General features: G+C 41.9%; 1 protein-coding gene across 11 annotated transcripts in view; it reads right to left on the minus strand.

Moving 5' to 3' along the window:
* DMD (dystrophin) overlaps positions 1 to 15,885 on the minus strand; it is a 2,122,534-nt gene that overhangs the window by 487,427 nt on the left and 1,619,222 nt on the right. For all 11 annotated transcript variants that reach the window (XM_075132091.1, XM_048863664.2, XM_048863629.2 and 8 more), the window contains one exon: positions 3,794 to 3,911. In XM_075132091.1, coding sequence (XP_074988192.1) covers positions 3,794 to 3,911 — 118 coding nt within the window. The remainder of the gene's footprint in view (positions 1 to 3,793; positions 3,912 to 15,885) is intronic.

Consider the following 15,885-nt stretch of genomic DNA (forward strand, 5'->3'; position numbering starts at 1 on the left):
AGGGTTTACTGCTCACTTTATATTATTATTTTTGATTACAAATATTTGTACTATAAAAATGAAACAAAAAATACACCATTTTTCAATTCACCGAATACAAGTACTGTAGTGCAATCCCTTTATCGTGAAAGTGAAACTTACAAATATAGATTTTTTTTGTTACATAATTGCACCCAAAAACAAAACAATAGAGAACTTTAGAGTCTACAAGTCCACTCAGTCCTACTTCTTGTTCAGCCAATCGCTAAGTCAAACAAGTTTGTTTACATTTACAGGGGATAATGCTGCCCACTTCTTATTTACAATGTCACCAGAAAGTGAGAGCATGGCACTTTTGTAGCTGGTATTGCAAGGTATTTACGTGCCAGATATGCTAAACATTCATATGCCCCTTCATGCTTTAGCCACCATTCCAGAAGACATGCCTCCATGTTGATGATGCTCGTTAAAAAAAAAAAAGTGTTAATTAAATTTGTGACTGAACTCCTTGGGGGAGAATTGTGTGTCTCTGGCTCTGTTTACCCGCATTCTGCCATATATTTCATATCACAGCTATCTCAGATGATGACCCAGCACATGTTCATTTTAAGAACACTTCACTGCAAATTTGACTAAACACAGAGAAGGTACCAATGTAAAATTTTTAAAGACAGGTACAGCACTCGGCCCAAGGTTTAAGAATCTGAAATGCCTTCCAAAATCTGAGAGGAACGAGGTGTAGAGCATACTTTCAGAAGTCTTAAAAGAGCAACATTCCGATGCGGAAACTACAGAACCCGAACCACCAAAAAAATAAATTTAAAAAAATAAACCTGCTGGTGGTATCTGACTCAGATGATGAAAATGAACATGAGTCAGTCCACACTACTTTGGATTGTTATTTAGCAGAACCTGCTATCAGCATGGACACATGTCTTCCGGAATGTGGTTGAAGCATGAAAGGACATATGAATCTTTATTGCATCTGGCATGTAAATATCTTGTGATACCAGCTACAACAGTGCCATGAGAACACCTGTTCTCACTTTCAGGTGACAATGTGAACAAGAAATGGGCAGCATTATCTCCTGAAAATGTAAATAAACTTGTGTGTCTGAGTGATTGGCTGAACAAGAAATAGGACTGAATGGACTTGTAGGTTTTAAAAGTTTTACATTTTTTTATTTTTGAACATAATTCTACATTTGTAAGTTCGACTTTAATGATAAACAGATTGCACTACAGTACTTGTATTAGTTGAACTGAAAAATACTATTTCTTTTGTTTTTTACGGTGCAAATATTTGTATAAAGTGTTCACTTTGTATTCTGTTATAACTGAAATCATATATATGAAAATGTTGAAAATATCCAAAATATTTAAATAAATGATATTCTATTATTGTTTAACAGTGTGATTAATCGCGATTAATTTTTTAAATCACTTGACAGCCATATAACTAATACTTAATTACCTAACTCAGTTATTGTGCGGCTTATTATTTAGTTAATGTTTGTTCAGTGCTGTATATCTTCTAAGCAATATTGGACCAGTTTTTTTCTGGATCCTTAATTGGCAAAACTCCCATCAGTACGAGGAGTGAAGAGAGAGAAAAACTGATAAAGGACTTCAGAATCTGTTCATTATTAGAAAGATACATTCCTAAAAATACAGATGATGGAACTATTTTAGAAGAAAATATTGCATTGTCTGATACTTTCACAAAAAGATATAGGGCGAGCAGGACAATTAAGAGAACCAAATCTTACAAGCTTGAGATGAATCAGCAGTCTCTAACAAGCCACTCAGCTGTTCTTCACACAAAGTCAAATCCTGAAATCTTTAATTAGGTTTCATTTAGGCCCTGCTCCTGCAGTGATCTCTGTGTGGGTGAGGGGTTTCTCCACAGACCTCTTAGAAGGAAGCAAATGTCCTATTACCCCCAACAAGAAGTCTGACTAAGTACTTCAGGAATTAGACCTAACAGAGGACCCTTAATCTTTTTAATATAAGGAAAAATGTCAATATATAGGAAAATATTTGTGCAATAATGATAATTTCCCATAGTTGGCATATATTAAGAAAAGGTAACTCAAAAATGTCACATACTGACATCTTCATACATATAGTAGCATTTTTGTTAAAATATCACATCTGAATTATTTATCATTTGATCCACTCTTTAAAATTCAAAAATAGATAAATAACTCTTCTGAATACTATTTAGTAGTTAAAATTCTACAAACAGAAAATATCTAACCATGATAACTCTTTCATGAATCCAGTCTGGTGCCTCAGAAGACTGGATCAAAAAAGTTCTGAGAACATCTCCTCTAATTAGGAGGGAAAAATGAAGAATCATTGTACAGTGGTTCCAGTGATACGGGTATTCGGGTACATTCAAATATTTTCATTAACAAAATAAAGTAATAATTAAAAAAACCGTGGCAGATACCATGTGACAACAGATTACGTATCCAACAGAGCAGGAAGACAACCGCATTTATGATCTCTCTGCCTACTAAATAAAATATTACCTAATTTAAGCATGAGAAAATCTTTTTTGTTTTTTTTATATAGAACTTTATATACATTCAAAGTCCAGGTGAAACTAGTAGGGTTAGCACACCTATATAGATCAAAATCAAACCAAATAGTCATCAAGTCTCATGCAAAAAGATATATACATGTAATTATTGTTGCAGTATTTGTAGTAATAATAAAGTTTGTAAGGGTTTATGGTGGGGTATTTTTTTTATCCTCAACATATACTCACCTTTCATTTGTCATGACATTTCTCTGGAAGATAAATTCAGTTTTACCATAGAAAGGACTCTAGGCACACACACAATTCACGTTAATGGTTGCATTTCAAGAAGATACTATAACCATTACATTTCTTCAGTATACTCTATATATCTATAGAGTATGGATATATATACACATACTTAATGAAACCTTAGTACAAGCTAGTGATAGGAGAACTACATACATTTGGTATGAACAAGCACTCAACAAGTTCAGGTTCTTATGCAAACTTTATCTGAATTATCTGAATTGGGACTCTGCTAGGGAGAATCTCTCAAGAGACCATATTCCTTCAGAAGATTTCTGATGCTAACACCTTCTGCTCAGGATACAGATATGAAAACAGGCTCTCTCAGAGCAACACTGTGCTTCAGGTCTCAGCCAGAACAGGAAGTATGTGAACATTATTTACATAATACCGTAAGTGTTTTGTATCACACCTAGCAAATGGGGCCTCAATCCCGAAATGACAGGTTTCAGAGTAGCAGCCATGTTAGTCTGTATCGCAAAAAGAAAAGGAGGACTTGTGGCACCTTAGAGACTAACAATAGACTCTAAGGTGCCACAAATCCCTAAATGGAGTCTCTAGGTGCTACTCCAAATAAGAGGGCCAGATTTAGGGACTGGTATGCAACATAACATAATATGGAGGGGGGGTGCCCCCTTACTACCTTGCACCAACTATCTGTACCACTTTTTTGGTGGATTATCATGGAAAGCATGCATGTATACATAGAAGATAATGGGGGCAGGGAAGTAATCAAACTTTCTAGAGAGCCTCAGTGCAAGTTTTCTGTGAAGGTTATGGGGACTCTTTCTCTGAAAGGGTGCATCCAATCCTAGTGTAATATTCTCACCCAAATGAGAATTACCTTACAAATAAAAATAGATAATTTCCACTTCTCATGGCAAACATACTTTGAAAAATACTATGCTTCAAAGTTATCATTATAACATCCTCTATATTTCTTGCCGAGAGTTATATGGTAGCGGAATCACCACTTACTGCTATCAGTAATGATTGTTCTGGCCTCTTGATTGCCGGTCTTGTTTTTTAGATTCTGTGCTGCAGTTATTAGCTCCTCCAGTTGGGGACGCCTTTGTTCCAATTCCTGTAGTGCTGCCTGGTTGTACAAAAGAAAGTATACACATAAAATTGAGAGTAGCTCCAAGCCACTTTTAGTTGTATTTCACTGTCATAGGAATAGTATACGATACCAGTGTTCGACCTGGTCCAGTAGCTTCTTCTGGATATTTTAGTGGAATGGCTCAACCCACATACTAGAATATTATACAATTACATACCTCCAAATGGAATTTTCTTCCTCATCTCAGGAAAGTGGTGATTGTTTATTTTTTTGTCCTGAAGCATGAACCTTTATATATTTTTATATTAATTATTCTTATCGGAGGATAATGATATTCTCATTATTCATAAAAATGTCTACTCCTTTTTTGTGAATGCCACTAAATTCTTTGGGTAAAATTGTCAAAAGTGCTTAAATAAGGAGCATAAGGACATGGCTACACTTGCAGATGTAGAGCGCTTTGAGTTAAACCCACTTTTGGAGAGCACAGTAGGGAAAGCGCTGCCATCTGTCCACACAGACAGGAACAAGCGCACTGGCGTGGCCACATTTGCAGCACTTGCAGCAGCATTGGGAGCGGTGCATTATGGGCAGCTATCCCACAGAGCACCTCTTCCCATTCTGGCGCTGTGGCTTGTGGGAAGGGGGTGGTGGGTGCGGGGCGTTCTGGGTGCTGTCCCAACACCCTGTGATGCATCGGTTTGCATCCCAGCAATCCCTGTGTTTCTGTACACATTTGGTGCCATCTTTCAACATTTTTTGTACTGTGTGCTCTGTCTTCCCTTTCGGTCTGCGGGAATGGAGCCTGAACTGCTGAGGAGTAAGCTGATGAGTCTCACCAGCATGTCACGTTTGGCAGTTGAGTTATTCCTTATGATCCAAAGTGACAGTGAGGGCTCCGACAATGATATCGACTCGAGTAACGCATATGACACGAGTTTGCTTGTGACATTCAGACATGCTCACCACCATGGAACACCGCTTTTGGGCTTGAGAAACAAGCACTGAGTGGTGGATCACATCATCATGCAAGTCTGGGATGATGAGCAGTGGCTGCAGAACTTTTGGATGAGAAAAGCCACTTTCATGGAACTGTGTGAGGGGCTCGCCCCCACCCTGTGGCACAAGGACACGAGATTGAGAGCTGCCCTGATGGTGGAGAAGTGGGTGGCTATTGGAATCTGGAAGATGGCAACTCCAGACAGCTACCGATCGGTCACTAACCAGTTTGGAGTGGGGAAGTCGACCGCTGGAATTCTGTTGATGCAAGTTTGCAGGGCCATTAATCGCATCCTGCTCAGAAGAACCGTGACTCTGGGTAACGTGCATGACATTGTGGATGGCTTTGCACAAATGGGTTTCCCTAACTGTGGAGGGGCAATAGATGGCACGCATATTCCAATTCTGGCACCAGCCTACCTAGCGTCCGAGTATGTTAATTGGAAGGGTTATTTCTCTATGGTTCTCCAGGTGCTTGTGGATCACCATGGGCATTTCATTGACATTAACACAGGCTGGCCTGGAAAGGTGCATGACGCACCCATCTTTCGGAACACTGGCCTATTCAGGAAGCTGCAAGCTGGGACTTTTTTCCCAGACCAGAAGATCACCGTAGGGGAAGTCAAAATGCCCATTGTGATCCTTGGAGACCTCGCTTACCCTTTAATGCCGTGGTCATGAAACCCTACACAGGGAGCCTTAACAGCAGTAAGGAGCGGTTCAACAACAGGCTGAGCTTGTGCAGAATGACTGTGGAGTGTGCTTTTGGCTGCTTAAAGGGCCACTGGCACTCTCTGTATGGGAAGCTGGACCTGGCCGATGACAGCATTCCCACGGTAATATCTGCATGCTGTACCCTCTATAACATTTGAGAAGGGAAGGGTGAACGATTCACTCAGGCATGGAACTCGGAGGGTTCAGCACCTGAAGGCTGAATTTGAACAGCCAGAGAGCAGGGCTATTAGAAGGGCCCAGCGCGGGGCTGCAAGGATTAGGGATGCCTTGCGGGAGCAATTTGAGGCTGAAAGCCACCAGTAATGTCTGGTGTCCTGCACGGGAGTGAAGTGCAGTGGTTCCAATGTTCGTAGGAATCTGTGTTTGCTACGCTGATATGCAGTGCCTGTTTCTTTCCTGGGCTAAGGTATCTTTTACTTTATGCAATAATAAAGAATGTTTTCAAAGCCAAAAAATCCATTTATTGAAAAGAAACACGACTACTTGGGAAACAGAAAGGGCAAAGGGGTGGGGTGGGGAACGGTACAATCACAGAGTTACGTATGTCCTGTTATCATACTTAGCCTTCCTGTCTGGAGTGCTGTGCAATGAGTGCTGCACTTCAGGATGGCTATACTGCATGTGATGGGGGTTGAGTGCAGTGGGTAAGTGTCGTAATCTTCAGGGCTGGGTGGGGAAGCTAAAGGTGTTGGAGGCAGCTGGTGGCGGTAAAAACCCGGATGTTGGGGAAAGTGGGTTGGAGGTGACATGGGGGCACAAGGGAAAGAGTTTTGGGGCAAGGGCTGCAGGGCGGGTCAGGCACGGTAGTGCTCCACCTGCATGGCTATGAGCACCTGGATCGAGTTCACCTGGCGCTACATTACGCTGATCAGCCGATCCGTGCTTTGCTGCCGGAGCACCGCGCTTTTGCACCGACACTCCTCATTCTGCTGGCGGATCCTCCTTTCACTGTCCTGCCACTCCTGCACTTTTCCATTTTCATTACTTGAATGCTCCATTATTTCATGCAGTATGTCTTCCTTGCTTCTACGTGGCCTCTTTCTGATTCTTTGGAGTCTTTCGGCCGGTGATAACATGGACGGCTGAGATCTCAAGGTTGCATCTGTAAAGGCAAAATGCAACACTTAACAGAGGCAGCATTGTTCACACCAGACAGAGCAATGATTTCCCCTTACTTAAGGGCAAGCATAGTCTACACAATAGCATAATTTTCCTGTCCCAAAGCGAGCACACATAACACACAGGAGCCCTAAAAATGTGAGTAAGCACAGGGTCATGCGTGACTGATTGTTTCACGGCTGTACTGTCCTCCGGGTTTCTGTGCCATGGGGAGAGCCAAAAGCAGCAGGGGGCCCCTATACTGAACACTGTCCCCACTTTTTCCATAGAAGTTCATCCTGGAAGATATCTCGCTGCTGAGGGTAACCTGGGAAGCAAGAGAGGGTCTTCTACTGCAATGCGGATTCTGCCCTGCCCCATAAGCAGCCTGCCTGTGTGCAGCAATGGTCCCCCCTCCAATGTTCCCTCTAATTTTTGACAGGCCGTGTGCGCAAAAAATTTCTTCTCTGCAAATTGTTGTGTGTGCGGGGTTTAGGATCTGTATGCGCACACGCACACACACACACACAGCTTAGAGGGAACAGTACCCCTCGCCCCTCACGGCACAGTGGTGTGGACAAGTTAGCCTTACTGGGACAAGGAACACAGTGGCTCTCCTGAGAAACCTGTGCAAGCATATTGCCCAAGTTCTGGATGAGACCTTTGAAAAGATCACTGAGGCTGATTACCATGATGTGAGAGAACACATCAACGCCCTATTCTGCATCTAGGCATGCATGCTGCCCTAACCCTTCTCACCCCAAGAGCCCGCACCGAATAACTTCCTTCCCAAAATAAAAGTCGCTTACCGGGAACCTCCTCTGGTGTTTGTCCTTCCCCAAGCACCAGCTGCCGCGACTGGCTACCTTCCTCCTGGCTTGAGAGCAGCTCCCGGCTGCATGCATCTCAGGATTCCGGAGTGTCTTCCTCCGCCTCAGCACCCTTGCTCCCACTTTGCTCCGCCTCCTCTTCCTCCTCCCACCTTGTTGAACTGGGCTCTGAAGTGTCCATGGTGGTCCAGTGGAGGTGGGGTCACCCCCAAGTATCGCATCCAGCTCTTTGTAGAAACGGCAGGTTGCAGGGACAGCACCAGAGCAGCTGTTTGCTTCACAGGCTTTGCAGTAGGCATTCTACAGCTCCTTCACTTTAACCCTGCACTGCAGTGCATCCCAGTCATGGCCCCTTTTCATCATGTCCCTAGATATCTGCCCGAAGGTATAGTAATTCCTATGGCTGGAGTGCAGCTGGGACTGGACAGCTTCCTCCCCACAAACACTGATGAGGTCCAGCACCTCGCCATTGCTCCATCCTGGGGATTGCCTGGCGCGTGGAGGCATGGTCACCTGGAAAGATTCGCTGAGAGCACTCCACGCCTGGCTGAGCAAACAGGAAGGGGATTTTCAAAAATCACAGAGAATTTAAAGGGCGGGTCTGACAGTTGGTCACCTGATGGCAGGGCAGTAGAGTTCAAAGTGACGACCAGAGTGGCTATCACAGGCATTGTGGGACACTTCTGGAGGCCGATCAGAGCACACTTTAGCACCAGGGCATCCACACTGGTGCTGCGACGCTCCAGCAGGGGCGAAGCATACATTATTCCACTCGCAGAGGTGGAGTACCAGCAGCGCCGTAGCCGCGGAGTTAGAGCGCTCTGTGTGTCTTGCCAGTGTGGACAGGTAGTGAGCTAGTGTGCCCGGGGCTCCTTTATTGCGCTGTAACTCGCAAGTGTAGCCAAGCCCCAAGTCCCATTGAAAATGTTACCCTTTGGTTCAGTAATATCTACAGCAGTGAGTTCTATGGATAGCAGGCATATGTTACACAAGGGCTCTTTTATGCTTGAATTTGCAGTGGGAAGGGCTGTGGAGATGGAAGTGGACCTGCCACTTACTAGATCTACAAGTCACCCCCCGCCCCAAAGAGGACGAGTGCTGAAGGAACTGTGTGATACTACCTGCTGCCTAAGGCAACAGTATCGTCACAAAGTGGCTCTGTTAATCCTCCATAGCCTGTCCAAGAAGAAGTGGGAGGAAATGATCACTTCCAGCCACTAGCCCTCATGGAGTTACCAAGACTACAGAGTCTTGCTTGATGTGGGAAACAGATCTTATCTCTGCATGACCAACATGTTATCCAGAGAGATTTAGAAGAAAACTTGAAGGCCAATATTTTGTGTCAGTCTGATGTAAAGCAGAAAAAATCTTTGCTACCTGAAATAAGTAAACTTTGGTCAAAAAAAATCAAAACACCAAACACACAAAAAGGCCAAACATGCAATACTGTTGCGGCACTTTACATGAGGAAAAATATCCAATATTATTCAAAACAACACCTAAAGGAAGGGCCTACAGAATGTAATGGAAAGTTGTAATCATTCTCTAGATTTTTTTGAACCACCCTATAGAATTTAGTAGAGACTTACATCCCTATAATAAAGCTATAGAAAGTATATAATTTTGTACAATTGATAGTTTTTACAATAATTTGCAGTTTAGCCATATAAAATTTGCATTGGCTTTCATTCTTATGAAATTATATAGGACTATTGTATGAGGGGAAGATCTTTAGTAAAAAAAAACCCTTCACTTCTTAATATTTTAGGTCTATTCAACAGAAATGTCATGCAGTTTTTGTGAACAGGGAAGACCAATGTAAGATTGCGTATGTCTTATAATGATTTGTCAGTCTTGATACCTTACAATGTATGTAGCAAAAAAGTAGCTGGTAGTTGTGATCATTTAAGGAGGCCTCAAGCAAAGATGTAAAACCCTGGAAGTGTGACCTTGAGAATCTAATCTAGAATTGTTCACAGAAAGTGAACATAGCTATCATAATGAGCAACTGCAAATTTCATATTGTGACAGAAGGGGAGCTGGTACATAACAGTGTAATGAATACTGATATGTAAAAAATTTATGAACATTGTATGTGGCCAGGTCTGTAAGGAGAAGTTATTGTAGCATTAGAGCACCAGTGTGTGTCGGAATAATAAACAGGAAGGCAACACACGACAGCTTGCCAGATCAGAAAACATCAAGCATACACTTGAAAGACCATGGGAAAAACTATTCGTTTCAAGGATCTTACCTCCTGTCTCCAAGGAAAATGCAAGCATGTTTTGCCAAGTTTGATGAACTTGGAAATCAAAAGGGCTATAAACAGCGTAAAAGTGATTTGATCCCTGAGAAGGGGAGTTGAGTTGTCAGGTGCTCTCCAGGCTATTGTCTAACAAGGAGTCAAGATGACAGAGAGAAGAGCACTGTTTAGCTCAGAAGTGTGTATCTTCCACCAACAGAAGTTAGCTCTATAAAAGTTATTTCCTCACCAACTTCATTCTCTTATAGGCAATTAGTCCTTCTAGAGTTCCCATGTGGGAGATGGTTAGATACTTAGTAAGCAAGACATGCATATAACCAGGTTGACTGTTTTAATGATTTTTTTCTGGAATGCTTTTCTTCTAAATAAATGATACATTTCTTTTAGAAGTTTATTAGGTCACAGCTTAGCACTGTAATTGCCCCAGAGGGAAGAGAACTGCAGGATCTTGGCCTAAGTCAGACCCGCGGAGGCAAACATGATTAATACCAGGGGACTGCAACCCAGGGCCCGGTCTAAGAGTAGGAGAATTGTGTGACTACATTCCCAGCTCAGGTGACAGCCAGATGCCTAACATGTGACAAGACCAGGTAGGGATGAGACGTGCAGCTCACTCAGTAACATATGTTAAAAGCAAAATACATGGAGCTGGGTTTCGTTCAGTTCAAATAGCTACACATCTCTTTAGTAATTCGTTAATTCTTTAACTAAGTCACATATCTGTACAGCAAAAGTGCACGGATAGGTCTATCTGGGATTTTTGCCCTTAACTACCATATTGGAGGCTCTTTTAAAATCTATTGGCTTTGGCAGCCTACATTCATGCCTGTGTGTTTGGATGGCATTATGCCCATTCCTATGTTGATTACATTGTTTACCGGGGCACAGGTGCCAACTAAACACTGGTTAAGATCGGCAGTTTACATAATTCAGAGTGCCATTTTTTTTACAAGAAGTCTCTGTGATAGCACTCAAGCATATGAGTTTTGTTTTTTCGACTTTGTTTCTTAACACCGCTCTATATAATTATGTGCTTCTGAAGTAGTGGTACTCAGTCCTGCAGAGCTGGAGAGCCAAGCAACCAATAAAATGTTATATAACACCACAAAATAATCAGTTTTATGTTCTGATGCTGTATATCAATGTTTGCATCACACACATATCACCAGTATGGACTATGTAGAGGGAACATCAGAAAACAGACACCATCATGTAGCAATCCATCTTCATTCGATTAAATATCCTCTGTCCCTCCTTCCTCTCCTGGCTTTTGAAAGGCAAGAGTTATTTCTCTTCCCTAGCTTTTCCTCAACCTGAAAACTGTTTGGAAAAAGTAATCAAATGATTGACACCCCCTGCCAGAAATGGCTCAGAGCCACCTCCACAATGCATGTCTGTGTTCTTCACACTACCTCATGTGTACTGAACAGCAAAGAGAGCTCTTTTCTCACTTTAGTTGAAAGCAGGAACAGTCAGACCAGAAGACACCCTGAGAGCTGCATAAAGGATGCTTAAAAGCAGCATATCTCTCCAAATCCAGAGATTAAGTACCAATGCCTTAAAGTCTGCCCACAGAACAAGAAAGAAACCCATGTAGCATTTATACAAATTTTTGGTTGCCAGCAAAAAGCAAGACAGTTATACTACAGTGGGCTCCAAATCACGTTGAATACAAAAAATACAGTCAATGAAACTTAAGCCTGTGCTTAAGCACTGTCTGATGGACCTGATGCTTAAGTGCTTTCCTGAATCAGGGCCTCTGAGAATATTGGCACTGTTTCTCTTTCTAGCATCACTGCTTTCTGTGGGAGATATGATCTGGGCCTTTGTTTGAGCAATTCTTTCTCCTTGCCATTGAATGTGTGGATTTCAGAAGATGTTCCTTCAAATGAATTAGCCTGTATTTTTCCAAAGAACCAGAGAGAGGTCCTCAAGTCCCGACACCAGTACAGTACATGAATCTTCAGATTCGATACTCCTAGTAGGTGATAGGAGTATAAAATCACAGGAAGAGTCCCTTTCTTCTGACTCTGAGAACTTTCTCTGAGTAAGGAGGAAACTATTATCTGTTACACTTCTTTCTCTCTCTGCTTCAGTGTGTAGATTCTACGTTCTTCAGCCACCTCCTGCCCAACTTCCTGACAGACTTTTAAAGAAACAATCCATGTACCTTTACAAGGTTCAACCCCCAGCTTTTTGTGCAGTGACAGGAAAGGTGTATGCATGTACATGTGCAAACGCCATTTCATCCCCAGAATGATCTGAGGAAAACTCCCTTATAGTTTTTCCTCAATTTTGGTCTACACTTATGGATTTTTTCTGACTCAAAGCCTTCCACAATCAATTTATTCTATTCCCTCTGATTTAGGTAAGCCCTGTTGAATGCTGAAAAAAGAGAAACACAACCACTTGGGTTTTTTTTTTAATAGAGATGATGACAAGTGCAGGTGAGTAAATGCAACAGTCAGAACAGCTGAGAAAAATAATTAGAGAAGGGTGTAAACCTGAGCAGCAGCAGCTGCAACAGAATCTTTAGCAAGAAGGAACACAGCAGACACCTAGACTTCAGCTTCGCTAATATGGAACATTACAAAACTCATGTAAAGGTTTTTGACTGGGTGAATAGATTGTCTCTCCCTCACACTCCCCCACCTGTTTGAAAGAAGTGTTTGGATCGGGGATAGGTATGGAGACCTCTAAACAATAGTTTAAGATGGAAAATAGTTGATCAGACAATTTTCAATTGTCTTCTGACAATACACAACTTTCAGAAATCTAAATCGGGGCAACAGGTGTTTTGAAATGTTCAGAGGAACTCTTCAAACCCAGGGAATAAGTAGAAAACATTCAATATAATAAAACTGGATCCCAAAGTGAAACTAAGCAATCTTTACAGACATACAAACTGAATTAATTACTTCATTTCAAACATTAAAATATATTGTTACAATAGCCTAGACAAGTAAAACTCATTAATAGTGTCATCCTGATGGTGACAGCAGGTGCAACTGACCATAAACTGTTGCCTCAAAATGGCAACTCAACAAAACAAATGCCATTTGTTATTAATAATGGAAATACCATAAAGCATTAGGATACCATTGTATCAGGATTCTCAAAGGAAATTAAATAAAATAGAAATCAGTCCTGTACGTAGAAACCTACAAAATGTTTTTTAGCCATCCATGGCACAAACAAGGAGTCCCGCTGTTCACTGGATAGTGATAGATATTGCATTTCTGTATTTCCAAACACACGGAGCTTTGCTCGTTTAATTTTTTCACACTCTCCATTCACCCAGTACACTCTACACACACTATTTAAAATATACAAAACTTTGCAAACTGTATTTTTAACTCTAAATATGAAAAGTTTAGCTCCTTAGTTAGTATAACCTCTTGGCATCAGAATGGAATTTGCAAATGTTTAATGTGAATATGACTGTCATTTATTACATGTTTGTACATCACCTAGCACAACAGGACCCCTGGTTGGTCTCTAGCAGCTACTACAATATAAATGCAAAATAATAATGAAAAATTCTGAAATTTTGATATGAATTTATTTGTTTGATATGAATTTATTTCCGTTTTATGTATAATTTGATACCTGATGCTTAAACAAATCTACTGTGTTAATCCAGCACAAAGATATCTGTAGGATCTTATGTTGTCTACTAACCTATCTCTTAACGTATTGCCATGTGAAGAAGCATGTGGCATTGGAAGGGTTACACAACTCAATTTAATCAGTGAAAATTACAAATAGGAACTGAAACGTATCTGCTGTGAGGTGTACAGACGGGAATCTGACCCTTTAAAATGTGATGAAACATTTTTTTTTTGTTATCTTGACTACTGTCTCCTGCTATAATCCTGATGGTCACTGTACTTCTCACAGTTTATAGTGTTAAACCTACAAACCCTTAATTCATATGAGTTGCTCCAGTAAACTAACCAGAACTATGTGTAGATTGGGCCCTATATTTGAAAGGTACCCATATTTGAAGATGGAGTAATACAGTGGTCAATCAGGCCATTGATTTCAAAGGCTGCAGAACTGGGCCCCAACCTTGAAATCTCTCTTTTTCAGAAAAGCAGTTTTATAAATTTAATCATAATAGCCTGTGGTAGCACCACAATAATGTAGAGATGTGATTCAAACAGCAAACATCTCTGTTTTGATAAAAAGGGGCACTACAGACTTTTAACACATTTTCCACATTGATGGACAGTGATTGCTCAAAAGAGAAATCCAATTTTCAAGCCCCTAACTTTTATGGTTTCTTTACACAAAAGTGTGGTTGAAATATGGAACAAATTGCTAAAGTCAGCCACTGAAGCAAGTAGTATAAATCAGCTGAAAAAGGAATTGAAAAAAAATCTTAAAGGAAGAAATTTAGTGAACGTAAGTACCAGCTGGATTTGAGGCAGTTAAGACAATGCTATAAAAAGTTCACTGGATTTTAAATGATTTGACTCTAAAAAACTACAAGCTTATGTGTTGAAATGTATATGTAACCCTTCTGCCCATCAGAGTTGGCAGCAACAAGAGCCGGGTTCAGTATCTAGGGGTTCCATTCCAATACACAATGCAAAACCGGCTCGAGCCCCCACCCAGTGACCTGGGACAAATATATACCACCCCTGCTGGGCGCCTCTAAGAGGCAATACTTCCCCTCTCGCAAGCACAGAGTCTGAGTGTAGCAAAAGTCTTTTAATAACAGAGAGAAACAATGTGGCATTATGTTGGGGGAACACCACCAACAGGATTCATAACACAACCCATCAGCAAAAAACCCACCCCAAGCAAATTGGGGCGTGTCCTTTCCCTTTTGTTCTTGAGTCCAGCAACCCAAAGTCCCAAAAGTTCAACAACCCAAAAGTCTCTGTCCCTGGTCAGTGCAGCACCAGAGTTCGAAAGTTTATCTGCAGAGATTTAGCTCCCAACCTGGGTGGAGATGGGAGGGGGGGTGTTAAGGGGCACCTTACGTGGTCCAAAGCCGATTGCCCCACCTCTCCATGGGGCTCCGCTCCGCTCTACCAGCCGTCCCATGAATCGCTCCACTCTGCCAGCCGCCCCCATGAGCTGCTCCAGCCATCCCCGCATCCTGCTCTGCTCCAAGAGCCGCTCTGTTCACCATCCCATGATCCACTCCAGCCGTCCCGCGAACTGCTCCGCAATATATCTTCAGGTTCCCCCACTACTTAACACAACACTCAGTGATTTCAGCTCTTAGTAAGTTTAGCTCTTTTGTGATTTCAGCTTGTAGTAAGGGAGCCTCAATGCTGGTGCACCATTGGCCCAAGTGAATTCAGCTCAGCAGCCTGTAACTAGACTGCTAATGGAATCAAAATTAGCTCTGATATTCCACAGTGGAGAGAGGAGGAAGTGCAATTAGCACGTAAGGCCCTCACCAGGGGGCCCATACCACCAGGTATAACTTAGATAATATATTTACTTCACAGTCCAAGAGACACAGACAAGGTTTTCATCTTGAGGCCAAAAGACCGAAAACATCAAGACACTTGATCATGGCCTTTGATAGGCCAAGAGACTACTGACACTTGATCTTAGCCTGTCCCCAGCCTCTCCCCATTCACTGAGTTTTGGAACCCGTGTCCCTTGCCTAGCGATTGCTACTCAGTTGATGGCAAGTCCCTCCATCATAACAAAAGGCCAAGTACAGTTCCACTGTCCTTGATTCACATCATCAGGATAATAACAATTTATTCTTCCTGCCCCAATAACAGAGAAACTGGGGATCCCACAGCAGCTAAACTGACCATTTGGGCAGCTCTGGGCTCATGCTAGGCGGGGTGGGTGTGCCTATGCAAATGAGATCAGCCCCTGAAGTTCTCTTCCATAACTTGCCACAACTCACCACCAGATGTCAGGGTGGACCTCATCCTGACTCTGCTTACATATATGAAATAAATTGTGTGACTTCTGAAATCTACCTACTCTTTCAGCTATGCTTCTGGTTTGCCTTTATAGCAGCATTATTAAATCAAAGTATTTGTTTACATAGCAGTACTGGTGGTACCAAGTCTGAAGCATTTATCTCAGCATAGCTACAGCTGAC

The sequence above is a fragment of the Caretta caretta genome, chromosome 1, assembly GCF_965140235.1.
Source record: "Caretta caretta isolate rCarCar2 chromosome 1, rCarCar1.hap1, whole genome shotgun sequence".
NCBI classification, from domain to species: domain Eukaryota; kingdom Metazoa; phylum Chordata; order Testudines; family Cheloniidae; genus Caretta; species Caretta caretta.